At 46.1% G+C, this 26,899-nt stretch overlaps 1 protein-coding gene across 1 annotated transcript in view; it reads right to left on the reverse strand.

Moving 5' to 3' along the window:
• The window catches only part of LOC135090809 (serine/arginine repetitive matrix protein 2-like), a 59,638-nt gene that overhangs the window by 10,211 nt on the left and 22,528 nt on the right, over window positions 1-26,899 (reverse strand). The window contains exon 3 of the mRNA XM_063987875.1: window positions 20,859-20,988. Within this exon, the coding sequence (XP_063843945.1) occupies window positions 20,859-20,988 (130 nt within the window). The remainder of the gene's footprint in view (window positions 1-20,858; window positions 20,989-26,899) is intronic.

Here is a 26,899-nt window from a genome sequence, read left to right on the forward strand (position 1 = left end):
GAAACAGGAAAACAAATAACAAAAACAAAGGAGAGAGAGAGAGAGAGAGAGAGAGAGAGAGAGAGAGAGAGAGAGAGAGAGAGAGAGAGAGAGAGAGAGTGTCTATGGGTAGCACGTATAGTGAATGCTGCCATTGAAGCGTTGTGTAGGTGAGAATGAAGCGTCACTTTCGCTATTGTCTCATCCACAATCCATATTCTCTTCCATCACAATGAGCCGTCACTGTCACTCGCGTCACAGCTTCCTAAATTCAGAGGGGGAGAGGAAACAAAGACACACACACACACACACACACACACACGCGCGGACACGCCCTGCAATCATTCATAACACGCAGGGAAGTGAAGAGCTCTCTCATTTCACTCAGTCCTTTCTCTTCCAGGGGCGTCTCTCTCCCAAAACTAGAGTGAGAGTGAGTGAGTGGTTGGGTAGTTTGGTTGTGACATTTTACGCTCATCTCCTTTCATTTCTTATTCAGTTACCTCTTCCTCCTCCTCCTCCTCCTCTGCCGCCGCCCTAAGCGTGTTCTTATGTCATCGTCAACTTAGCATAAATTTCTTAAGTCACTCCCTTGACCAGCCGGTTTTCTTTTATTGCGTCAAGTGTGGTTGAATTATAATTTTCTCGATGTTGAGAGAGAGAGAGAGAGAGAGAGAGAGAGAGAGAGAGAGAGAGAGAGAGAGAGAGAGAGAGAGAGAGAGAGAGAGAGAGAGAGAGATTGTTTTTGCCTGTTACATAATGTTGGTGCAAGGTATATGTGTACTAAAGCTCTTATTCTCTCTCTCTCTCTCTCTCTCTCTCTCTCTCTCTCTCTCTCTCTCTCTCTCTCTCTCTCTCTCTCTGTTAATTTTCCTGATTTTAATTTTGTTGCCTTTCAAAGTAATAAGGCAATTTGCATTATCATCATTCTCCTACACTGTTATCTTCGTATTATCTTCCTTGTTTCTATAAGGTATTGTTGTATATTTATCTTCATTATCCTGGTTTATCTCTTTTCAGTATGCATTATTGACTCTGATCTAATGTAGCTGCTTATATATCCATCCAATCCTTCATATCTAGTTTTCTGTCTCTATCTATCTATCTGTCAGTCAGTCTGGCTCTCTATCAGTCTATCTCTTCTCTCATCTTCAGCTCAGCCTCTCATAATCTCACAAGGAAAGGCTCATTGGAGAAGGTTCTATGAAGTATGAAACCCTTGCCATCTGGTCCTTAAGCCTCCATCCCTCTCATGTCCACCAGAACAAACAATAACCCTCTCCCTCTCTCTCTCTCTCTATGACTCACGTTCCATCATCGTCTACAATTACTTGCCCCGAACTCCCGCCTCGGAAAATAATTAAACGAGACACGCGTGCAAAGAGGCCACTGTTTTTCCTTCCTTGGAAATTCCCCCGCCCTCACTATGCCTCGCCCTTCCCTGTCCCGCCCTTCCCTGCCCCGCCCTTCCACGCGCAATCCTCCCAGCAGCTGTAAAGATTCTCCTACTATTTCGTTAGATTTTGTGGCTCTCTACATCATTTTTGGTCCCTTTGAAACCCCTGGAAATAGTTTGTCTTATGGCTTCTTAAAAAATAGTCAGGTTACGTGAATATCCCTTTTAAAATTTTCGTTATGGCTTCTTCAAATGGTTTATATACGTCTTATCTAGATTATTCCACTGTATAGCCTTCAAAATACTCTATGTAGCTATTTCAATGTCTTTTTCCTATGGTCAGTATACGTCTAGTCCAAACAATTTTATCACAGGCCCCTTCACTGAACTAAATGTAGCTCTGTCTTTCACTCCACATAACCCCTTAAACTTTATCACCATTCAGAAGTTCTATATATTCATTATTCAAATAACTCCCAAAAAATCCTTGAATTTTCTCCCATATGTAACTCTCCGCCCCTACAATCCCACCTAAATAGTCCCATCTCAGTCTCTTGAAGCAGTCCCATCATCGACCCCCTCCAAACGCCGAGCCCTGAGGAACCCCACCCATCCCATCCCCTCCCCTGCTTCTGAGTCATGACCATCTGCAACAGAACTGTAAAATACGTGCTTCCGTCCCTCCTTCCTCCTCCAGCACTGCATCTCAACGCTTCTCCTCCTCCTCCTCATCTTCCTCTCTTCCTCTTTTAGTCTGTCATCGTCCTCTTCTCCCTCTCTCTCTCTCTCACGTCAGCGGAAGGCAATTATTCGTTGAAATGCAATTATCTCCGAGGTTACAACTTCTATGACTTTACAAGGACTAATATTTTCCGCCTCACGCACGATGCAGCACGGGTATCTGGTGGTGTGTTAATGGGATCGACAATATTCACGCCCCAGCCAAAGAGTAAGTCAGTGAATGAACTATGTGGAGTCTAAAGCAAAGAACTGGAAGACCTAAATGGAAAGGGTCTCTTATTTTTTTCCCTAGTCCCTGACCTCTTTCGTATTTGCGTTAGGGTATTGTCAGGTTAGATTGGGGTGTAGACAGTACAGCGAGGTTAAGTTAGGGTTGGTATACTTAAGGGAAAGTGAGGTTAGGTTAAGTTAAGGTGGAAAAGGTACGGTAAGTTTGGTTAGGTTAGTGTTAGAATAAGTTTAGGGAGAAGTGAGGTTAGGGTAAAAGGTCAGATTAGGTTAGGGTAAGGAATATGGACAAGAGGAAGCTGATATGCTCGTAAAAGTTTACCACTAATCTCTCTCTCTCTCTCTCTCTCTCTCTCTCTCTCTCTCTCTCTCTCTCTCCCTCTCTCTCTCTATCCTGCCAGAAGATTATCCGTCACTTAATGCTCTTCTCGGCTCATGTACCCCCTCCCTTCCTCTCAGCCTCTCCCTCTCTCTCTCTCTCTCTCTCTTCCTCCTTCCTGTTCATCTTCCATTGTCTTCTCCTTGTCTTGTTTCTTTCTTCCCCTCATCACTCTCCACACTCCCTTGTTCTCCCCCTTCCTTATTCTCCTTTATTACACCTCCATCCCTCCCTTCTTTCAAAGCCCTCTTCCTTTTTCGCTACCTTCGCTTTTCGCCATCATTCCTTTCCTCTTCTCACTGCCATTGTCTTGTTTTGTTTCTTTCCGACACTCATTATTCTTCCTCTCTCCTTCCATGTTCTTTCCTTCTTTATTTCTACTTAATCCGCACTTTTTCCATTCTTTTAAACTCTCCCTTCTTCATTATCATCGCTTTCCTTCTTTTCCTCTCTCTCTCTCTCTCTCTCTCTCTCTCTCTCTCTCTCTCTCTCTCTCTCTCTCTCTCTCTCTCTCTCTCTCCTTATTCTTGTCCTTCCATCAACCTCTCAGCCCTTTTCCCCTCACGCCCTCCTACCCTCGTCCCTCCCACAACCATTCAGTCCCTCTCCCTTCATCCCCTTCACTCCCTCACTTCCCCCTTGGTCTTGGGGCGCGGTGAGGCTTCATTAGGCAGCCAGAGGGGAAGCGGGCGGCGATGGAGGGACGAGGGGGGGAGGCACGGTGGCTGCACGCCCTTTGGAAATAGCGAGGAGACATCTATACGTGTAGAAAAGGCATTCATGTTTAACTTTATAAAGACTCGATGAAAATATGCAAGTGGAATGCTTTTTATTTATAAGGTTTAAAAGCATCAAGAGGAACAATGCCCGGAAACTTCCCTCAGCATTGCCTCACAGCGTTTCCAGCACAGGTCAACGTGGCTGTGTTGCGCCCACCGCTCGGTACGCAATGCTGTGTTACGCCAGAATCAGCGTAACACTCAGGGCGTCACCCACACAGGTAAGTCAGATGGACCGCTGCGTCACCACATCCACCCCACAGCCAGGCCACAGTCTCGCCACAGCACCCATCACGCCCCTTCCCACGCCACACCCCAAGCATTTCACCACAAAACCAGCTCTATACCTGTAATCCCTCACCCACCTTCCCCACCTTCCCCATCCCTCCCTCTACCTGGTTCCAAGCCCGCTTTACCTTTCCCTCTCTCCGCCTATTCCCCTCAGTACGTACAGAACCAGCCGCTTGCTATCCTCTCTCTTTACTCTCCCTCTCCCCGCCTCCACACTCCACGAACCAATTAAATGACCCGCTCAACCACGGTAATTAGTCTGGTTAACGGTAAATAAATCTCAACTCTCCCTCTTTTTTCATTAATCAAGTGACGAGTTATGTATTGATGAAATAAATGAAGGAAGGTTGGAAGAATTTATTGGAGAAACCACTCTCACATCTTATCCGTCGCTTTAAGTAACGCTGTGTTTGTTTATATTTTAGCTTTATGTCAGCACTTCTCCTCCTCCTCCTCCTCCTCCTCCTTGTCCTCGTTTACGTTCTGGTCCTGCTGAGTCCAAATCATTACTGAGCTTTTAACTGCTGATTTCCAAGAACACTCCTGACTGCTGAGTGCATGAGTGAAAGAGTGAGGGGGTGAGCGAGGCAGTGTTCACGAGGCAACTAGGGAGCACCGTACACTCTCCCTCCTCTTGATGAATAATGAAAGGCTGGAGTCTGGTGCCCCCCTTCCCCCCACTGTCCCCCACGTGAGGAGAGGCAGCTCAAAGTTGAGTCATTAGTGTACCATGCAAGCAGAGCGATAGCATGGAGCTTTTGTGCTTAACGATGCAAATTACTTCCCTGCGCGCTGCCTTGATCCTCGTGGGTGTGAGGGAGGGGTGAGGAAGGGTGAGAGAGGGACGAAGAGAGGTGAGAAGGGACGAGGAGGGGTGAGGAACGAATGAGGGAGGGTTGAGGAAGGGGTGAGGAAGGGGTGAGAAAGGGGTGAGACAGGGCAGGGGCGGGGTTTTGTTCGCTGGGGTGGTTTGTGGGTGATGGGTGACGGAAGGGGATAGTGGGATAGTGTGAGGCTGGGATGGGTGATAGCTTAAGAAAGGATGTAAATGTGGAACAGGACTGAGATGCAATGGGGTGGTCTTGGGAGGAGCTGGGATGAGATACAAGAGGGGATGGTAGTGTGGATGAGATGGACGGGGCAATGTTTGTACTGATAATTTCTTGGAGGAGGAGCGAGGAGGGAAGACGAGTCAGGCGGCGTGGGGAAGAGTGGGGCAGAGGAGAGCTGGAGCAGGGTGGGGTGCTGGGATGTGGAGCTCGGGAGACGGTCGGGGGAGCAGTTGTGGGAAATTGCTTTAGCTGGTCCAATCACTCGCCATCCCGCCGCACAACCTCGGATCACAAGAGTGTAGCCTTTCAGAACCAAACAAACACTGCCAGACTCTCAGCAGCGGCGACAACATCTTGCTCAACACACTTTCACCACCTCGTCTCCGTGTTGTGGATCAATACTTCAACACTTTCCACCCTTTGCGAAAGATAAAATAGCCACGTCCCTACACTGTTTGACCTCAGAAATACCTCACAGTCTTTACGAAATGACATGTCTACTTTGCTCTTCTGTATTACTACCAATCTCCGTCCTTTGCGAGAGAAAACTGCAAAGTCCCACAGCCCTCTACTCTTTACGAAATGACATAACTACTCTACCGAATTCTACACTTCCCTACACTTTGGAAAATATCTGGTCTTTTGTGAAATATCGAGTAACTGCTCCACTGAACCCTCTATTTTTTGGTCTATACTTCTCAGCTTTTACGAAAGTCATAAATGCTCTTTCAAATAACATACACAAGGAAAATGTCTTACTTTTTCGAAACGTAGTACCAGTTATGCAACCCCACCATTATGACAACCCATTGACAAGATTCTGGCTTTTAAAATACCTACGCTGACTTATTTTCACAAGTTTGTACTATTTTAGTCTAGACGAGGAGGTTTAAATGAAGTAGCTTTCCTTTATATGTTCTGTGTCTAAATATTCTTCTTCACTTCCATTTCCTGCCTCGTATGTTCACTTTTTATTTGCTCTTTGCGTCCCTTTTCCCTCTCGTAAATCTTTATATATCTATCATTATCTTTACTGATTCACACATATGCTGTTTACCCCTTTGGCCTTGTGACCTTTCAGCCAAGAGGTCTTCTAAAAGCTTTCATCATTACAACACTTCCCTCAAAACAACACCAAACCCTCTCTTTCTTCCCTAATACTGAGAAAACCCACAACATTTCGGACACAAGAGCTAACAATTCTTTCCAAACCCTTCCAAACCTAATAAGTAGACAGATTACATGGCTTTAATAAAACACAATATAGCCACTTCTTAAGATCCTCTGCCTCACCCTCACCCTAGTTCAATCTTTCCCCAAGGCCGTCAAAACATATCACGGCGCGATGCTTTCTGTTCCGCTTCTGTTTGGGGGAACCATAAACGTCGCCAGCTATTTATGAAGAAGCGCATGAGTGCAAGAACAACACGACCAGGCCTAAAACGGAGCGCAGACGAGGGAGGGAGTTGAGTCAGTAAGGAACCCCCACACGCACGTCTCTCGCTCTCCCTGTGGTTAAGATGCATCCCTCCTCCGCACCCGCCTCTCCACAAGCATTTCCCTTCAAGCACTTCTCCTCTATTCTCGGGAAAAGTTATACTTGCGGGTCGTCTGCGGTGAGTGGATGTTTGTGTCTCGCTATGAAAGGAAGGAAAAAAAATCAGCATGGAAGAAATAACAGTGTGGTCTTATAGTGAAATCAAAGCTTGTTTTAATATTCCGGCCATGGTTTTCTGTGCCTGTTGTCTTGTCGTGTGCTGGGTTCTCGTGTTGTCATGAATCTTTGAAACAATTTGGGGATTCGGATGATACGTGTAACCGGTGATATTTCTAGTACATTCATATAAAATGCTTCAATAATTTCGTGGGTGAAGTTTCTCGGATGTTTTGTTGTCAGTGTACAGCTTTTTTTCCCTTTCCTCGCTCCCTCTCGTGGTTGACTTTTGGCTTCACGCTTTCGAGTTGCTTTTGTTTTTGTTTCGTTTTCTATTTCTGAGTGTTTCGTTTGAGTGACAACACTGGAAATGTCTGGAGTGATAATTCCAGAGAGAGAGAGAGAGAGAGAGAGAGAGAGAGAGAGAGAGAGAGAGAGAGAGAGAGAGAGAGGCTGCATTTGTTCACCGCACGGATGTAACACTGACCACACGCCACACTGCCATGCACACACTTCGCCTGAGGGCAAGCCAGCGCCAGGCACCACCACCACCACCACCACCACCACCATCACCACTCGCAGGGGGGGAGAGCAACATCCACTCGGTATCAACATCATCTTCATACAGTTCAGTAACCTCTACACACACACACACACACACACACACACAGTAGGGTTCACACCACACGACACAGAGCAAGGATATTTACCACCACAACACCGGAACACCACACACAGTTCACTAATCACAAAACAGTTCACCGTAACACCACCACGCATCACCACATCACAGTCCAGTCCACCAAAACACAACACAACACACAGGTCCACTGAGAAACACTCCAATCAACGCAACACAACGCTCCACTCTTCCCCAGCACGGTACAGATCCCAACCGACGGAGCGCACGTATCTTTGCCCCCTCACTGCCTTACGAGAGCCGAGCGGGGCCGGGGACAGTGGGTGCCTCTGAGCAGCGTGCGAGGAGGCAGCGAGCACCACCTAACGTGCTCGTGTTGGCGTCACGGCGGCCGCCACAAGACTGACGAGACAGGGGACGGGGCGAGACAGACGGACAGACAGGCTTGCTTGATGGGAGAGTCCACACGTGCGTCAGTGTGTGTGTGTGTGTGTGTGTGTGTGTGTGTGTGTGTGTTTCCTATTTCGACAGCGAGCGAGCGAGCAAGCGAGAGAGAGAGAGAGAGAGAGAGAGAGAGAGAGAGAGAGAGAGAGAGAGAGAGAGAGTGTGAAAGACTGTGTGTGTGTGTGTGTGTGTGTGTGTACGAAGGAACATGGAACGTGAATTAGCACACGAAGAAAGAAAGAAAAGAAAGAATGACTGACACAACGGACAACAGATCTACGGTGCAATAATTATGAACAAGGAAAACAAAAAGAATGAAATAATTGAGGAAAGACTCAAAAATAAATAAATAAATAAAATAAAATAAAAATAAAATAAACGTCTCCAGCTCAATCTCACATTCATTTTACTTCATTTTTATTTTTCATCACTTGCTTCTATGCTTGAATCCGAGACTAATTTTATTATATACGTTTCCCAGCCGCTGCCTTTCTATGGAGTGAATACTGTAGTCTGGCTGAGGTAACGGTAGTGGTGGCAATGACGGTGAGGTGCAGGATATAAAGTAGTAGTAGTAGTAGTAGTAGTAGTAGTAGTAGTAGTAGTAGTAATAGGACATAGAGAATAAAAAAAAGGAAATATAAGGGAAAAAAAACGAATGAAAAGGAAGACAGAGTAAATAAAAAGAAAAGAACAAAAAAAAAACAAAGAAACAGGAACAAGAATAAGAAAAACAAGAAGAATAACAAGAAAGCCAAACAAACACACACATCATCATCATCATAAGAAGAAAGAAGAAGAAGAAGAAGAAGAAGCAAAACAACAACAAGGACAAACAAAAGAAGCACGTTAACTGTGGCGGCAGGAACAAAGCTCACAGCCTCACACCTTCGTCGTCGCCTTCGTCAGCGTCCATTCTCGCCCCATTTCTCACCTTGTGTATGAGTATTGAGGGAAACACAAACACTCGCCGTCAGCACATCGTGAGGCGCGTCAGGAAAGTAACACACAGGCGCCTCTTCCTCCTCCTCCACCATGTCCATCTAATTCATCTTTATTCTGCTTTTTTATTCATTTTCTTTAATTCCTTGCTTCTTTTCCTTCCTCTCCTTCCTTTATATTCTTTGTTTTTTTTATTTGCTCTCCTTACTTCCTATTTTCTGTCGTCCTTACTGTTTATTTGTGTTTTGTTTCCTCTTTCTCTTCATTTTGTTGATCTTTATTAATCTGTGTTATCTTCTCCCTGTTCGCTTTCTCTGTTGCTTTGCCTTCCATTCCTCCCTTACACGTTCACTGTCTCTTTTATCTCCTCTTCTTCCATATCATTACTATCATACGCTTCTCTTTTCCCCCATTTTTTTTCTCTATATCTGTTCTTCTCTCCCTTTCTCCATTCCTTCTTTCCATCTATATCATTAACCTATACCTCTCTTCCATTCGTTTTTGTTCTACATATTCTCTTCCCTCCCTTCCTTTCTTCTTTTCCTCCAGGTTCTAAATAGACGAGTCACGTGAACAGCAAAGCCACAAACCACTGACACACACACGCTTGCCTCGTCATGTCGCTGTCTATTGTAATATAAATTATGATACAAATAAACTGCTACACAAAGGATAAGACGTGATCCAGCAGGCGAGGTCACGGTGGCAGGTCAGCGTGAGGCAACCGGTGACGTCAGGAAAGAATTGTAAAAGGCGTTTAAGAGAGATATAAAAAAGTTATAAGTGAAATAGATTTTTTTTTTTAGGGTAGAATAAGGGATAAATGTTGATTTTGTTTGGTTTCTATGTTCTTTTTCGATATTTCTATTCTATTGCTATTTTTTTTTTCCTCTGTGATTAAGAACTTACTTGTATGCACTTGGTTTCGAGTGTTAATAACCTACATTTTAAGTTTATGAGCTTGCTTTATTTATCTCTTGCTATCTACGTGTTTATTTTTAGGTTTACTGATCCATTCATTGATATAACCTCTGCTACCACTGCGCCACCTAATAGTCCTCTTAATTACCGAATAATTCAATTTATTACTATTTCACTTCCCTTTTTGTATACCTTACTAATCTATCTACTATATATATTCACTTATTTATTTTCTTTTTGTACATTTCTTTCCTCTTGTGCTTACATCCACACTTCCAACACACACGCAGCCCATCACTCCTATTCCATTATCAATCCACTCCATCTTTCCCACTCAACGATTTGGCGTTTGGTGTCAATTCTATCCCCTTGTGTACCCGCCGCCTCCTACGCACCACACTCAGGGTCAGGTCAGCGTGAGGTCAACAGAGACTTAAAACCAGACGCCGCCTGTGTCCTATCAGCTGTGCGTTAGTGACCAACAGAGCAGCGTTCACCGAGACTTGGAAGTAGTGATTGCGAAGGTGAGTGTACGAGGTGAAGGAAACACAAGGACAGAGAATAGTGAGGGTTTTCTTTTTCACCCAAAGACCGAAATGAAGGCTGAGTAAGTGAATATTGAATGATTAATGAAGGAATTATTAGGGTTGTTTTATAAGTGAGAAGGGTGAGTGATATTAATTACTGAATGAATGATAAGTGAAAAGTCAATGGTATTTTAAAAGTGAGTGTTGAGTGAAGTGAACTATATAAGATTGAATGTGTTATTATTATTATTATTTTTTTTTTTATCCACGACTTAAGTGATGTTTCAGCGAAGGAAAAACCAAGTGACTAGTCAATGTATTTCCAAGAGTGAGTATATTACTGAGTGTATGAATGTAAAAGGAGACATTATATACAAACAAATATGAAAAGAAAAAAAAAGATAGATAAAAAAATAAATAAATACAATAAAAAAGAAATAGATGACATAAAACTAAATTTCTACCTGACCCAACATCGAAATTTGGAGCCATTAAAGGAATACAAAAGTTAATAAAAAAGTACCAACACAAAAGATTCTGCCAGTCAGCGGGAAAACCCACAAAACAAAAGGTGCATTAAAAAAATTCCTTGCACGCAACAGAGAAAAATAAAAGAAAAAAAAATATTGCCCGCTTCTAAAACAAAGGAAGAAAATGTCACCAGTCATTACTGAAACACACACACACACACACACACACACACACACACACACACACACACACACACACACACACACGATTCATATGCTGCTTTGAGAGGGATTAAAGGGTTGGGGGGAATGAGAATGAGAGGAGGGAGAGAACAGAGGAGGAGGAGGAGGAGGAGGAGGAGGAGGAGGAGGAGGAGGAGGAGGAGGAGGAGGAGGGAGGTAAGTGAGGGGAGATTTAAAAGTTGAGAGCGAGATGCAGACGCGAGTGTGTGTGTGTGTGTGTGTGTGTGTGTGTGTGTGTGTGTGTGTGTGTGTGTGTGTGTGTGTGAAAGAATATGACCATGAATCGATGAAGGTGACCGAGAGAGAGAGAGAGAGAGTGAGAGAAAGAGAGAGAGAGAGGGTGGATGATGAGCCAAACACATTCCACCAAAACAAACACATGAAAATGAAGTGCTGAGTTCACAAACAAGAAGATTATTCATTTGTAATCAGAGACACATCGTGATCTGAACAGAGAGAGAGAGAGAGAGAGAGAGAGAGAGAGAGAGAGAGAGAGAGAGAGAGAGAGAGAGAGAGAGAGAGAGAGAGAATGCGCGTCCCCTCTGAATGAGTCACCACTGCCAATCTCCCCTCGTTACCATGGTTTACTCCCTCTCCTCCTCCTCCTCCTCCTCCTCAGTCTCTCCCCTCAGGCTCGCTCTTTAAAAAAACTAATGTAAACGAGACCTTGTAAAACTCACACTTCATAAAAAAAAAAGACGTTAACTGCTATGAATAAACACAGAACATTACATGAAATATTAAACCCGACTAATCACGTTTATCTGTCCGTCTATCTGTCTGTCTGCCTTTCTGTCTATCTTTACGTGTCTCTCTCTATATATCAATTAATTTTTAGTTATTTTTTTGAGAATATTGATCTTATACACTGTTTCTGTTCTTAATTTCGCTTAGATTATGTTATTTTTATCGTTAAAGTATATATCCAAGTGTTTTATAGACTACTACTACTACTACTACTACTACTACTACTACTACTACACCCACTGACAAGGAAGAGGAAGATAAAAAAGTAGACAAGTCTCCCTTACAACTTTAGACACTTTCCTCATGACCACTTGAATGCACCACTTTTTAGCAACACTTTATCATCACCGTTTCCTCAGTCATAGCCCCGCCAAAACACACCTGCTCTCACCTTCCGTTACCTGTCACACCTGAGGCTACCCGAGGCGTGGCAATTAATTAAGGGGGTCACCTGTCCTCGTGCATTCAAGTGAGTTTCAGGTGCGCCAGGTTGGAAGAATTTTTAAAGGAAGGAGAGAAAGAGTGAAACAGTAAATATGAGGGAGAGAGGGAAAAAAATGGAGATGGTGAGGGAAGGAGAGAGAGAGAGGGGAGAGTGAAATATGTTATGGGAGTAATGTGGCTTAATGGGAGAGAGAGAGACAGACGAGAGAGAGAGAGAGAGAGAGAGAGAGAGAGAGAGAGGATGAGAGAGAGAGAGAGAGAGAGAGAGAGAGAGAGAGAGAGAGAGAGAGAGAGAGAGAGAGAGAGGAAAAAGTAGTTAATACGAAGGAGAGAATTGAGAAGGAGGGGGAGAAGAGTAAACATGGGAGGAAAGATAATGAGAAGGGGGGAGAGAGAGAGAGAGAGAGAGAGAGAGAGAGAGAGAGAGAGAGAGAGAGAGAGAGAGAGAGAGAGAGAGAGAGAGAGAGAGAAACTTCCAATCAGTAAAGACAAAAAAGTATTCCAAAGTTTCGAATAATTCCCAGCCAATCTCTCTCTCTCTCTCTCTCTCTCTCTCTCTCTCTCTCTCTCTCTCTCTCTCTCTCTCTCTCTCTCTCTCTCTCTCTCTCACTCTCTCTCTCTCTCTCTCTCTCTCTCTCTCTCAAGTTATAATCCACGAACGAGAGAAAAAATAAGAGCAAAAATTTCTACTCCCTTTCGTTCTCACTCAAAGAAAACGAGGGCTCCCGCAAATTTTATGGGAAACTCAAACCAAAATCTCCTCCCACAAACCCCACGACAAAACGAGGGAGAGGAGAAGCGAAACAAACACTGTAACACGTGATAAGGTTCGTACGACCAGCGAAGGATGTGTCTAACTACATAAAAGGACCAGAAAAGGAGATTCCCATGGCTAATAAAAGAGAGAAAGTAAATAAACCCTTATTTTTTTTTCTTTTTTTTTCTGGTTACGCAAATCATGTTCTGGTTTCTCTTCTCATTTCACTCGGTTTCCTCACTTCCGCTCGTTATAGTTTCCATACATCTCCTTCTCTCCTTCCCTCCCTAAATACTGTTTCCTTCCCTTCCTTCCTCCCCTTCTATCTGTTGTTGTTTCCCTCTCTCCTTCCCTTCTTCCTTTCCTCAGTCTGTTTTCCTCCCTTCCTGCCTTGCAACTACAGAATTTGAGATGAGAGAGAGAGAGAGATGAGAGAGAGAGAGAGAGAGAGAGAGAGAGAGAGAGAGAGAGAGAGAGAGAGAGAGAGAGAGAGAGAGAGAGAGAGAGAGAGAGAAAGTGAGTGTGTTTTATTAGCTAATTCTGAACAGCCCTGAAGGTCATTACTGGACCAAGAGAGAGAGAGAGAGAGAGAGAGAGAGAGAGAGAGAGAGAGAGAGAGAGAGAGAGAGAGAGATTATGACACCAAGGCAAGGTCGTATCTTGAGAAACGCGATCAAACCAAAATATAAGAGACTCACCACCAACTTACAAAGAACATAGGACAGATAAACATAAATTCTCATCACCGCAGCATTCCCCGTGACGTCACTACGACTACACCAACATGATGTCACGCGCTGCACCTGGCCCGAGTAAGGCGCTGCTGGGGGCCACAGGAAGCCGCCCAGATAACAGTAGCAGGGAATAGAGCCACGCCACTCCCTAGAATACACAGTGACGTCCGTGGGAAGCTGCGGCGCCGTTCTTCACACCAGGATAAGGAAACCTGACTGACTAATCGACCGACTGACTGACTAATGATATGTCGCCAACTTTGCGCCTTCCTGCCAGGGCGTGACGCATGGGGTGAGTGTTATGGCGTTGTGGCGTCACTATAAAAAGGTCGAAAAGGTCATATGCTGCTGAGTAAGGTGAGAAAACAGCGTTACTCTAGAGAATCTGCTGTGTTGGGGTCGAACTTGTGATCTTAAGTATAGCTAAGCGCTTTATCTAATAGCCAGCTTGGGTGTGGTGGTGGTGGTGGGGGTGGTGGTGGTGGTGTTGGTACCTGATGGCTATGAATTGTGGTCTTCAGCGTGTGTTGCGTAAGGAAAAGGCAGGACAGAAAAAAAAAGGCAGAAAATAAGGCAGAAAATTATGGTTTGGTTTTGTGTTGAATGAGGATGCAAAAGGAAAAGAGATAATTAGGTAGATAGATAGATAAAATAAATAATTAATAAATAAAAAGCAGAACAGCATAATAATCTCTGGTTATAATTCCTCTATTGGTGTCAAGGATTTGTCAGCCACGTTATGGTGCACAATAAACGGATCATTCTTATCCTTATTATTATTATTATTATTATTATTATTATTAATATTATTATTATTACTATTATTATTATTATTTTCATCACTAATATTTCGTTTAGGATAGAAAGTCTGCCGCCAGATGGCCTACAAAGGATCCGAAGCTGTGTTAACATATATGATTTCAAAAAAATATAAAACCACGAGCGAGGTATTAAGTTCCCTTTGTGTGTGTGTGTGTGTGTGTGTGTGTGTGTGTGTGTGTGTGAGGCAGGTCAGGGCGGCGAGACAGGTACACACCCTCCCAGACTTTTCCTTTTACCTGGCAATCGAGTTAATTAAGAAAAGGTGTTACAAATAATCACACATCCATTATTCCTTAACACTCAGGTAACCAGGATGCAGTTATTACCGTTACGTCATCGTACTGACAGGTAAAGGTGGCCATTTATTACACCTAAGAAGAGAAGGGAAGGTTAATTATTGGTTGAATTAACGCCATTTGTATTCTGTTAGCAGGAAAATCTGGTCTGTTACAATGCTGTGTGGAAACGTGTAACTGTTACGGGAAGCTGAGGTGATAACAAGTGTCGTCACCCTGTGCTCATGTCACCAAAATAACTCCTGCCGCTGAGGGTTATAACGTGGGTGATTTCTGAGGATTTGTGTTGAAGGTTAGCGGTGCAGGACGTACCCACTCACGCCGCGGCTTGTGCAATGGGTCATCAGTCATGGGCTGCCGCGGCCTGGGGAAGTGTGTGGCAGCAGCGTGATGGCACTGCTTTGTTGGTTCTTCCCTGTTATGCTGTTTGTTTTCGATGACTAAGAGGTGGATACGGACCACACACACACACACACACACATACACACACACACACACACACACACTCCACCCGAGCCTCCAGCACATGAGTCAACACCAGTTCTTTGTGTCTCGCGCCGGTCCAGCACAGCGACGCCCGGCTACTCCTGACACCTGCCGTGAAGGGCGACACGCGGGGCCGCGGGGCACGGCTGGCTGCCGCCGCCACACGGGCCGCGGGACCCGCCAGCACCACATCACTGCACGCATCAAGTCCAGCATTCAGGTCAGGTTTGGTGATGTCAAGCCGCACGGACCAGACAAGAGGATCCGCCTCAGTGGGGTTCCGGAGCGCAAAGGCGGAAAGCTGAGTCCTCTTTCCGCCATGCCCGGGATGGTCACTACCTGCGGCGGGAAGGCGCGGCTGCCTTACCGGTGACCCGCCGTCCCTGAGGGGAACAGAGTGGGCGTTGCCGGCCCTCCGCCCACGTCTGGAAATGCCCGTAGCGTCCTTGTCAGGCGTGTGGGCGTCTGGCAGCCTGGGCGGCGGTGGGCGGGTGCCGAGGGCACCTCCCGCGGCGGTCAAACTCGTCTGCCTGATTCGTGGAACAGCTCGTCATGGCCAAGCCATCCTGTCCACGGCAGCCGCCATGATGCGGCACATTTGTCTCACGGCAGCTTCATGAATAGCCTGGCCTCATCTTAGCACACAAACAACCTTGCAGAGTTTCTCCCACAGCGACAAACAACAACAGCGACTCTGTAGCTCCCTGTGTAGACCTTCGGCCGTGACGTTAAAAAGCATCACACGGAGGGAATCCAGGCCGCAACCTTCCCGGGGTTTCTCTCTTTTTGAGTGAAAGAATAGCAAAGGAGGCGATCCCTGGGAGCGGACGCCGCCCTCCCCAAGGGTTTCCCGCCGGTTAGTGACGCGGAAAGACAAAAAGTCTGACCCTTCACAGCCAAGCCGCCTCCCTGCGACTATCGAGCAGCACCGCCACCACTGCCGCCACACAGCTTGCAATCACGCACCGCCGCCCCCGCCACCCAGCAGCTCCACAAGTATCGCCCCTCGCTGCGTCACTCTCCTCAAGGCTTGCATGGCGGTCAGGGCCTGCGGCAGTGCACACCCGCTGCCTACGGCGACATTCACGCCTGGGAGTCACGCATCACGCGTCACCAGCCAGGGAAAGTGAAGGCGATAATCGGACAGCGGACTAATGAGGCACACCGGGCAAGGCTGAGGCGGGCCAGCGCCATGTATGGAGCTCCAGTGACCGCAACACTATTATCATGGATTTAACGCCACGCCGCACCACCTCAGGACAGCGACGCAATACCACGGAAGAAGAAAATGTAATTTGAAACATCCCTGAGACACTCCCACGAGCTGAGCGTCCGTGGTGGGCGCGTAAAAATGAACGAGAAAAATGTACGGCCAGCACCCTCGCCTCCCTGCCTCCCTCGCCGGGCGCTAGGGGTGCGGGAGGCGTTTTCTGTGACCCGGGGCGCGCTACAGGGGTGACTCATCTGGGAGTTGTCGGAGCGGATAATAAACAGGGTGTGGACCGGCCAGCTCCCGCACCACCACCACTACCACCACTGCTGTCTGGGGCACCGTGCATTATGGGCATGGAAGGGCGTGGGGTGTGCACTGCTCTGCCACTGACGGGAAGAGCAGCAGGAGGGAAATATTATCCTTACGTCACGGGCCAATTGAGCAGCTGGAATGTGGGGGGACGTATTGCTAATTTTTTTTTTTAGCTTTTTTTTCTGTGTGTGAGAGAGCGAGGAGAGGATGGACTAATGAGTATATTGCTCGGCGCGCAGGGTCACAGTGGCCTTGGGCAAGTGAGGACGTGCGCCCCACACACACACACACACACACACACACACACACACACACACACACACACACACACACACAAACACACACACACAAACACATTCCTCAGGCGCCTTGGAAATCGTACACACTGACGCCGCGCTTCCCGCCACGACCTGCACGGCTCATGGGTACTACAGAGCAACGCGGTGGTGCCCGGGGCGAGGGCGTGCGGGGGCCAGTGGCCTGCGCCGCCCCGTACCACAGTCCCCGCCCCGCCCAGGACCAGTGATGGCGCCGCGTCCCCCAGCCGCTTGCCCGCCGAGTCCTGCCCACCTGTTGCCGCGGCGGCTGGTCACCCTCACTCTTGACGCCGCTTCCAAGGGCCGCCATGAACCCACCTGTTACGTCTCTCTCTCTCTCTCTCTCTCTCTCTCTGAATACCTTCCTTCATGAGCCGAGACCCGTACCACCCTCCTGTCGTGGCCACAGCGTTTCAGTCATCACTAACTAAAATGCATCTCACTCTCTCTCTCTCTCTCTCTCTCTCTCTCTCTCTCTCTCTCTCTCTCTCTCGTCCCAGGGATAATGGCCGTGGCTCTCCCCGCCGCAAGCACATCACCCCGGCGCCGCCACGACCTCCTCCCTCACGCCTCTCTTCACTTTCCACTACCACAACATTCAGTCTTTCATAATATCGCCTCAATTTGCTTCCTCTGGTACTCGAGTGTGTTATGACTTCAGTGTCTTTTCATAATGTTGCCTCGATCTCCTCTTCTGGCCCTCAGTGAATCTCCTAACCCAGGGATGCGTTTTATTACTCCTTTCTTATCCCCCCTGTAGCACTCCGGGTTGTATCTTCCTATTCTTTAAAGTGTTTCTCTGCTTCACTCACTTTCCCAGCAATGTTAGTCTCATCCAGTTATAAAAGGGACCCACTTTACATCTCTCCCTTGGTGTCTCTCCGATGTGTCTCGTTTCATATCTTTCTAATTTTTACCCCACGTCTCCCTGCACCGTCTGTATGCAACTCTTTTTTTTTACATGTTTTCTCTACACCTTTCATCTGTCAGTTTCCCCTTCCTTATTTATCCCCCCGCGTGCTCTTTTTCCTCCCTCCTTCCCTCCCTTGCCCTCGTATTAGTTTGCTATTAATTGGAGGAGCGGAGCAGGAACCCGTGCAGCAAGGGAGAGAGTTTCACTGAAGCCAGCATCCGTTGCCTTCCTTCCTGCACGTCTTGATTTCTATTTGGTGGTACGCTCCCCCCTTAACTGACCTCTCTTTTCCTCCTTTTTTGCTCGTTCTTTCTCTCCCCAAACATTCCCTCGGCGGTAACATCTCCCTTTATGATTATTTCCCCTTTTACGAGTCTCCCCTCCTTCACCACCTCCTCGTCTGTTATTAAGTTATTGATGTAAATTCTTCAGTTAACAAAGTGTATTCATTTTCCCCACTTACTCCTCCCCTTGAAACACACTTTCTAGACTATAGTGTAGTGCCTCTTGTTAACCTCGTCCTTCACCCTAACGCAAGTCCTCTCCCCTATACACACCCTCATTCTATCCCTTTTGTAAACCCTCATTCCTTCCTTTGTACACATTGGTCCCTGCCCTACACTGACACGGCGCCCTCCACCAAGCCAGGAGATGATAATCCCCCTCAGGACGCCATAAAAAGCTAGCTGAGACGCGTTTCCACAAGGGCGTCTAATCGGAGCTTTGCAAAATGTCTTCCGAGCCATTTACGGAGCGAAGCGACTGGCAGGAGCGTCGACCTTGTAAGAACATATCTTGAAACGAACAAAAACGGTAAGAACAACACGCCTAAAAGGGAAAGCAACGAGAACGAGAACGATAACGATAACAAGACGCATATAAACAAACGGAGCATTTTTACATGTGAATGATGCGATTGTAAGAAGAAAGGACAATTGAAGAACACTCAAAGAGATTAAATTGGTGAAGACGGGGAGAAGAGGAACGACACAATGTATATTGCGGAGAAACAAGACGTCTTTTCTTGACTGAACGAATGAAGTGACGGAGAAAACAAAGGGACCATCTATTGACATATTCTTGAAGGACAAAACTGTATAAAAGAGGAGAGAGAAACGACAGAAAAAAAATAAAGAGAGGAAAGAAAACATCCTTACTTGACTTAACCACTGAAGTGACAGAAAGAAGAGGTAATGACCGCAAATAAACTTACACAACAAATTCTCAAACACAAGAAGGAAGAGACAAGCAAATACAACACAACACACACACACACAAATATGGAAAGGAAATTTGAGCATCCTTCCTTGACTAAACCATTGAAGGAAGCGAGAGAGAGAGAGAGAGAGAGAGAGAGAGAGAGAGAGAGAGAGAGGAGAGAGAGAGAGAGAGAGAGACCTACACGTGTGGCATATGAAGGAAAAGTAACTCCATTAAGAGGGCAAACCACACCTGCCGAGCCAAACCTGACCACAGCATCGCCGCCACTTCTCTCGGCTTACCAAACCTGAGGCCGTGGTGCATGTGGGGTCGTGGCCTGTGACCCGTGACCTCGTGACCTCACCTGCTGCTCCTGCTACGCCAGTGATACACTCCATATGTGTCTTGATGATGATGTATTGGCTAGACGTGACCTCTAAGTAGGGTGTGTGTGTGTGTGTGTGTGTGTGTGTGTGTGTGTGTGTGTGTGTGTGTGTGTGTGTGTGTGTGTTAAGGTGTGATGCAGGTAATGACGGGTGAAGCCACGTTAATTAGCAAGGAATGTACCTGAGGACTGGGGGTCATCTTGAGGTCATTTTTCCTTTCACTAAACATCTCGTAACTTCATCACACCGTGCAAGTCTTAAATATACTCTTGGATGTTTGCTCTCTCTCTCTCTCTCTCTCTCTCTCTCTCTCTCTCTCTCTCTCTCTCTCTTCTCTCTCTCTCCTCTTAAGCCTCAGTTTGGTCTCTTAAATACTAATCTTAACCATTTATATTCCCAGCACTGTAATCTATATCCAGCATCACGATTCCCAGTTTCCAGCACCACGATCCTTCCAGCTATCAATACAAACTCCTCTTTCAACACTAACATTTTACTTTTACCGTCATGACTTCTATCCCCAGCACTGTAATTCCAATCATTGCATCACGATTTAATTCTTCTCCGCATTTCTAATCTTTTTACTGCGAATGTTCTCAGTAATGCATTCCTCTTTGTTATTTCTAATGCTATTTTCCTCTCGATCTGACCGTCACCTGTTTACCTCACACGCATCCCACGAACGTATCCAGGTGATGATTAATTAAGGCAGGTGTGGGTGGGAGCGAGTGCATGCAGAAACACAGGTGAGTGTGGGAAGAACTATTACAAGAAGGCAGGGAGAGAATGGGAGAGATAATGAGGTGAATTTAATCTGCTACTTCAAGAGGAGAGGAGTTAGAGGAGGAGGAGGAGGAGGAGAGAGAATGGAGAGAGAGGAAAGGCCACGGCACACCAACCCACTCCCCTTCCACCCCCCACCCCCCTCCTTGCCTTCCCTCCCTCCCGCATGCTCTCTCTCTCTCTCTCCCTCCCACCCACCCACACTCTCTTCAACACCAACACAACCTCCACTTACTCCCTCGCCTGCCATGATCCTCACCACACACACACACACACACACACACACACACACACACACGGGATGACGATGACAGAGCAACATAACAAACTAACAAACACGTTATAAAAAAGAAGCAGAATTGCAAAACATCGTAAAATAGGTTGAAGAAACATCTTAATACAAGAGAGAGAGAGAGAGAGAGAGAGAGAGAGAGAGAGAGAGAGAGAGAGAGAGAGAGAGAGAGAGAGAGAAGGATGTCAGGGTGAGAATGAACGGGAGAGGAGCACAGGGAAAGGAGGACAGCACGGCAGGGTTAGGAGGAAGAGTTTTGCCTAAGGGGGAGGGTTGCAGGGTACGAGGAAGGAAGCACGGAACGAGTGAGAGAGAGTGAGAGAGAAGAGGGTGACGCAAAGGGAAGGGTGACAGTGCAAGGCGAGGACAGGAGAGCAAGGATGGAAAAACAGGAAAGACAGTGATGGAAACTAAGAGAGATTAACAAAGTGAGCGAGCGAGTGAATGAGTGAGAGGAACGCTGTGCTTACTTGCTGTGCTTCTCATTGAGCGATGCCCGGCCGCTGTGGCTCCTGGGCTGCGGGATGAAGGAACTACTGCCGTTGGCCGGGGAGGTGGACCGACTGCTGCTGGCCGATGCTGCACTCTTCAGCTGGGAACCTGAACACACAGAAAACGGATGGTTAGTCAAGGAGAACGATGCCATTTCAACGGGAACTTATCTAATATTAATGATACACTAGTTTATTGCATTTTCTTAATTTCCTCATATCCTATACTGCGACTGCTGGAAATTCATGGGTGGTAGAAAGTTGTTATATTTAAACACCTGAAAGAAAATGTATGTTTATTGAGTTAGACTTAAGATTAATAAGATTTTTTTGCATATATATATTTTTTTTAGTTATGTATCTTGAAAATCATTATAATTGTGAGGCATAATGGTAATGTGTGTGTGTGTGTGTGTGTGTGTATGTGTGTGACGGGCGGGGCAGGGGACGGGCGTGTGGGCGGCAGAAGGTATGAAGGGAAATGCAAATGTCTGAGTAAGGATGGGCGTGACTCCGGTAAAGGGACGGGGAGGAGGAAAAGGAGACCAGCGTGGGCGTGGACGGCGATGCGTGTGGGCGGCGTGGGCGGGGCTGCCTTCACGTGTATTTGGCAAGAGAATGATATGGGCGTGTTTGGGCTGGCTGGCTATCACGAGGGGCAATTTGGGCGTGATATTGGTGCTTTGGGCTGAATATAAGAACAATTTGGGCTATTTCCACTCTTCCCCAGCTACGCCTCCTGTCACACCTCTCTCTCTCACCTCTCACAAACACCTTCAGATAAAAACATATGATTTAGTAGCATAAGATAAGATAACAACATGCTTTTTAGTCTTTTTTGGGGTGAAGGGACAGCATAGCACATCAAAAAGACTTCTCTACTGGAGGGTCACCGCTCCCTTCACCCCCTCACGCTTTTACACCAAAGCTACACTGACCCAAACGGGAAGCGACACTAAAACCACACATTCTAATTAAAACTGAGCCATAAAACCGCTTCATTGAGTAACAAGGGAAGGGGAAAGGAAAACGTTACGGCCTTAATTGCACCTCCTCCTCCTCCTCTTCCTCCTCCTCCTCCTGGCAACAACTCTGCAATTCAACTCAGAGGAAACTAAATATCACATTGACCTTTGTCTCTCTAAAGATCGTTTCCCCGCACCGCCATTTCGCCGCCACGAGGACCACTAGGGGATTAGCGTCTCCAGGGGGAAACTAAGGGAAACTGTTGCATTTTTCCCTCCTGCATGGATACTGAAGGGCGCGAGGGAGCGGATGAAATGAGAGAACGAGAGAAAGAATGAGGGAGGAAAGGATGAATGAGTAAAGTAGGGAAGGGGGTGAAAGAGAGAAAAATGTGGAGATGAGAATAGATAAGAGAGAGAGAGAGAGAGAGAGAGAGAGAGAGAGAGAGAGAGAGAGAGAGAGAGAGAGAGAGAGAGAGAGAAAGGGTTGGGGAAACATGCATATACAGGAACAGACACGGCTTAGCAATACACACACACACACACACACACACACACACACACACACACACACACACTACCATTTCACACTATATATGTTTTCATGCAATATAAATGGCAGTATCTTGCACACATAAATTCTTAACGTCACTGCAAGGAATTCAGCACGGCCTTCTCTCCCTCTGCTACGACACACATGACCTCTTGTAGTAGTAGTAGTAGTAGTAGTAGTGGTAGAAGAGAAGATTGCTTGGTTAACTAATATACTAACAACGTGATAATTACATAAGATACTGCAGAAAAGTAGAAAAAAAAATACGAAAGAGCAATTCCTTATCATAAAAATCCCACTCAGACTAACTTGAATAAAAAGTAAACAATATCGAGATCCACTTATCCACAAAACGAACCAAAAGCTTCGACTCAAACCACTCAACGAACCAACTAATCAATCAATCAGGTCCCGTTTTCTTTTTCACCTGCAGGAGCTTAACACGAGACGCAACACAAGGCACGACCACACTTCACCAGGAGGCTTCACTGAGGGACTGCTGCCTAACGACGAAGGAAGGAGGAGTGTTGTGAAGGCTGGCGTGACACTACTGATGGGGAAGAGGATTACTGAAGGAGGGGGTCAGGGGGGAAGGAGGGAGTGGCGGGGTAGGGTGACTCTGCTATTTATTCATTGCATTAGTGAGTTTGCGAGTTATACAGAGTGACCTAAGTCTTGATACATAAAGAAAGAGCATCTTTTTAGTGATTTTTATTAAATTCTGCCTGCCTAAATGGTCACTTCTCGCATCCACTCAACAGTAGCAAGTTAATTTGTTCTTCTTTTGACAAATTCATATTCAATTTCCGAAAAAAAAGCAATATTACTGACGTGTGTAAACTTATGGGTCACCCTGTAGAGTAAAGCTTCATCCTAAGGTATTTTTAAAGGGAGCAACAGGGAGATAAAAAGTTAGTTTTATCCCAAGGTACGTTTACAGTGAGAAACTAAAAGAAAACGTGAAAAAAAAAAAATTGTCTTCAGCTCTTAAGGTTCCTCTCCGGTAGCCACGACACGTAAGGATGACAGCAAATATTTTTAGATCCTTAAAGTCTCTTGGTTTTAGTTTCTTTAATTTTTATGAAGATTATGGTCACTTAGTCATATTTTTGCTTCTTGAATGGTGTTTTCTGGGACAAATTTACTTTTTCCTGTGGTACGAAGCGAGGCGGAGGAGGAGGAGGAGGAGGAAGAGGAGGAGGGGAAAGAGAAGAAATTTGTGAAAAAGACGAGAATGATGAAGACTATGATACTGATGATACTACTACTACTACTACTACTACTACTACTACTACTATCACCACCACCACCACTCACTACCTACACAACACACCTCAGTGACGCAACACCGCAACGTCACACACACTTTGGCATTCAGGAGTGGTGACCTCACGTGTGGTTACTGACCTCACGAGCACAAGGCGGCCCCAGGTAGTGGCAGGTAAGACTCAGGTGTTATTAAACTTCTGATGAGAGGCGATGAAGAGGAGGAGGAGGAGGAGGAGGAGGAGGAGGAGGAGGAGGAGGAGGAGGAGGAGGAGGAGGAGGAGGAGGTCAATTTGTCATGGCGTTGAGGCTGGACAGTCTAAACAGCGTCGGTGTGTGATGGCGCTGCAGGAACCATAATTAATCTTGATGGCGTCACAACGAGAGAGAGAGAGAGAGAGAGAGAGAGAGAGAGAGAGAGAGAGAGAGAGAGAGAGAGAGAGAGAGAGAGAGAGAGAGAGAGAGAGAGATAGCAAAGATTACCAAGGAGGAAGTGGATGTTGTGTGTTTTGCCTCCTGAAGGAATGTTTAGGTCACTTGTAGTGTCCAGGAGGAGGAGGAGGAGGAGGAGGAGGAGGAGGTGATTAAATAGGGTCAGTGGTCTTCCTTCCCCTCTTGTATATCACTATGACAAATGGGCATCGTGTCTCTCCCTCTCTCCCTATATCTCCCCTTTCCCACTTCTCTCCCTTCATCTCCCTTTTTTTCTCTCCTATCTCCCCTTCCCTCCTCTTCCTCCACGCTATTTACTTGCTTCTTTCCTTCCTCTCCTCACCTCCATTCACAACAGGTACACTTTTTCCACCCCCCGTTCCTTCCACCCATCTCCCTCTCCCTCTCTCTCCTTCCTTCCCTCTCTCCTCTCAACATCACCCTATCAGAAGAAACAAAAGGGAGTGACAGAGCAACATAAGCACACCCTCCCTCTTCCTTTCTCTCCCTTCTTAATCCTGACGCGGTGAAGTGCTGTGTGTAATCTAAAATGAGGATCGATGCGCTATGGGAAGGAGCTCTGAGTGAATTCAACACCACTAAAGAAGGTTCTGGTTGTGTCTGAACCTCTAGTCCATACCAAGGTGTCGATTGACCGAGGGATTAAAGGAACGTGCGGTAAAATATGAACGGATTGAACGAAAGGAGTGTGTTTACGTTATGAATGGAAGAAAAAAAAGAAAAATAACATATCTAACGGAAAAAAAAGACACACAAAAAGGCAACACAAACTCAACTAAGGAAACACACAAACACACACACATACAGCAACAAGCCACCCAGTATAAGGGATCCAAGAGGCTTTAGCGGAGAAAATACTGTCGGATCCCCTAACTCGGGGTTTCTTGGTGTTGAAACTACAGAAAACGGTTCAGTGGTTCCCCGGCGCCTGATGAATCGACGCCACCCGATGCTCAACTGTCACGAGCTATGCGCACTTGGAGGAGGAAGTAAAAAGGCTGAAGGAGACGAGATAACGACTGAAGAGATAAATTTTAGGGCTGGGAAGAGAGAATGAATAAAAGAGAAAGGAAGGGGAGGAAGATGATAAGGCATAGGAAGGGAGGATAGATGAAAGCAAAGGACATAATACTGAAGGAAGGAGAGAAATACAGAACAAGAGAAAGAGAAAGCATTAGAGAGAAAAGGAAGGGAGGAGGATGACGAAAGGGCAACGTAGAAGAGGAGGAATGGAGGAAGAGGAAACAATAATGAGTAAAGGGATGAAATATACAACAAAGGAAGGAGAGGGCGAGAGGAAACAGGGGAGGGGAGAAAAAGGATGAAGGAAAAGTGAGAAAAAAAAGGAAGTTTTGATAATAACTTACTACGAACGGAGAATAGATAAAGGAAGAAGGGAAGGAAGGAAGGAAGGAAGGAAGGAAGGAAGGAAGGAAGGAAGGAAGGAAGGAGGACGGTATGAAGATATGGGTCGGAGGGAAGGAGGGAGGGAAAGGAGAGGGAGGGGAGGAACAAATCTTGTGGTGAGGAAACTGAATGGGAGGGCCTGCTAACTCCCCAGGTAACCATTTTGGCCACCAGGTAACGTGGAGATAATTAAGCAAGGTAAGGGAGGGGGAGGTAACACTTGTACTTAATTATAAGGCAAAGACGGTGAAGAAAGTGTTCCTACTTCCTAAAATAAATAAATAAATAGGTAAGTAGTTAAAGCAGTCAGTCAGTCACTCAGTCTATCGCTGAAGGAGATAAAACAATGCAAAAGAGAGGAAAGAATGACAGAATAGAAAGCACAAGAAAAAGGAAATAAGAAGGAAGAGAAAGAACATAAATGATACAATGAAAGATTTACGAGTCAAGTGAAGGAAATGAGTAAACGTAAATACAATAAAAGAGGAAGACAGAAAAAAGGCAGTAAAAAATAAACAATACGAAGATAATGAAACGACCTAAGGGAAGGAAAAGAATAAAGACAAACAAACGCACCTGAGACAACACAAACCAGCACACAGGTGAGGAAAAACAAACACAACAGGTGGACAAACAAAGGCAGCAGGTGTGGCGTGGAAAACAAGTGACCACCACCATCACCACCACCACCACCACCACCACTACACCTGTCCAGTGCATTTTTGGCGAGACACCTGTTGCTGCCACCACACAAAGCTACCTGCTACTGAAATGACTAAAAAAAAGGAGCTAAACATGGTCTTTTCATCACAGAGAAACACAAAGGAAGAACAAACCGCCATCCTTCGCTGCTTATGAGACTAAACTATCTAATTTAACGTAAGCGATGAAAGATAGTGAAGATGAAGGCTCTCCCAAGGCATCCCCCACCATTTCATCATCCTTCTCCCGACCTCCGCTATCTCCAACACCTCTAATCATCTCCACCCTCCCCTGCCTCCCCTCCAGCGCCTCCTCTCCGTCCCTCCCCTCCTTACCTACTTTCCTCTTTCCTCATCGCCTTACGCCTGACGCAGTACAGGGAATAATTTTCAGCTTTCCCGCCCTCACTGAGAGACCAGTTTACGAACACCTGTGAGGAGGAGGAGGAGGAGGAGGAGGAGGAGGAGGAGGAGGGAAACTGTAATGAGGAGGGAGAAACACGGAAGATGAGAAAAGAGAACATGAAGAAAGTGTCTGAGAGAGAGAGAGAGAGAGAGAGAGAGAGAGAGAGAGAGAGAGAGAGAGAGAGAGAGAGAGAGAGAGAGAGAACTTGATATTGGTAAACATGATAAAGCTATGTGGTTGTTGGTCTCTTCGCGTCCTTGTGACATAAA

The sequence above is a fragment of the Scylla paramamosain genome, chromosome 36, assembly GCF_035594125.1.
Source record: "Scylla paramamosain isolate STU-SP2022 chromosome 36, ASM3559412v1, whole genome shotgun sequence".
Lineage (NCBI taxonomy): Eukaryota > Metazoa > Arthropoda > Malacostraca > Decapoda > Portunidae > Scylla > Scylla paramamosain.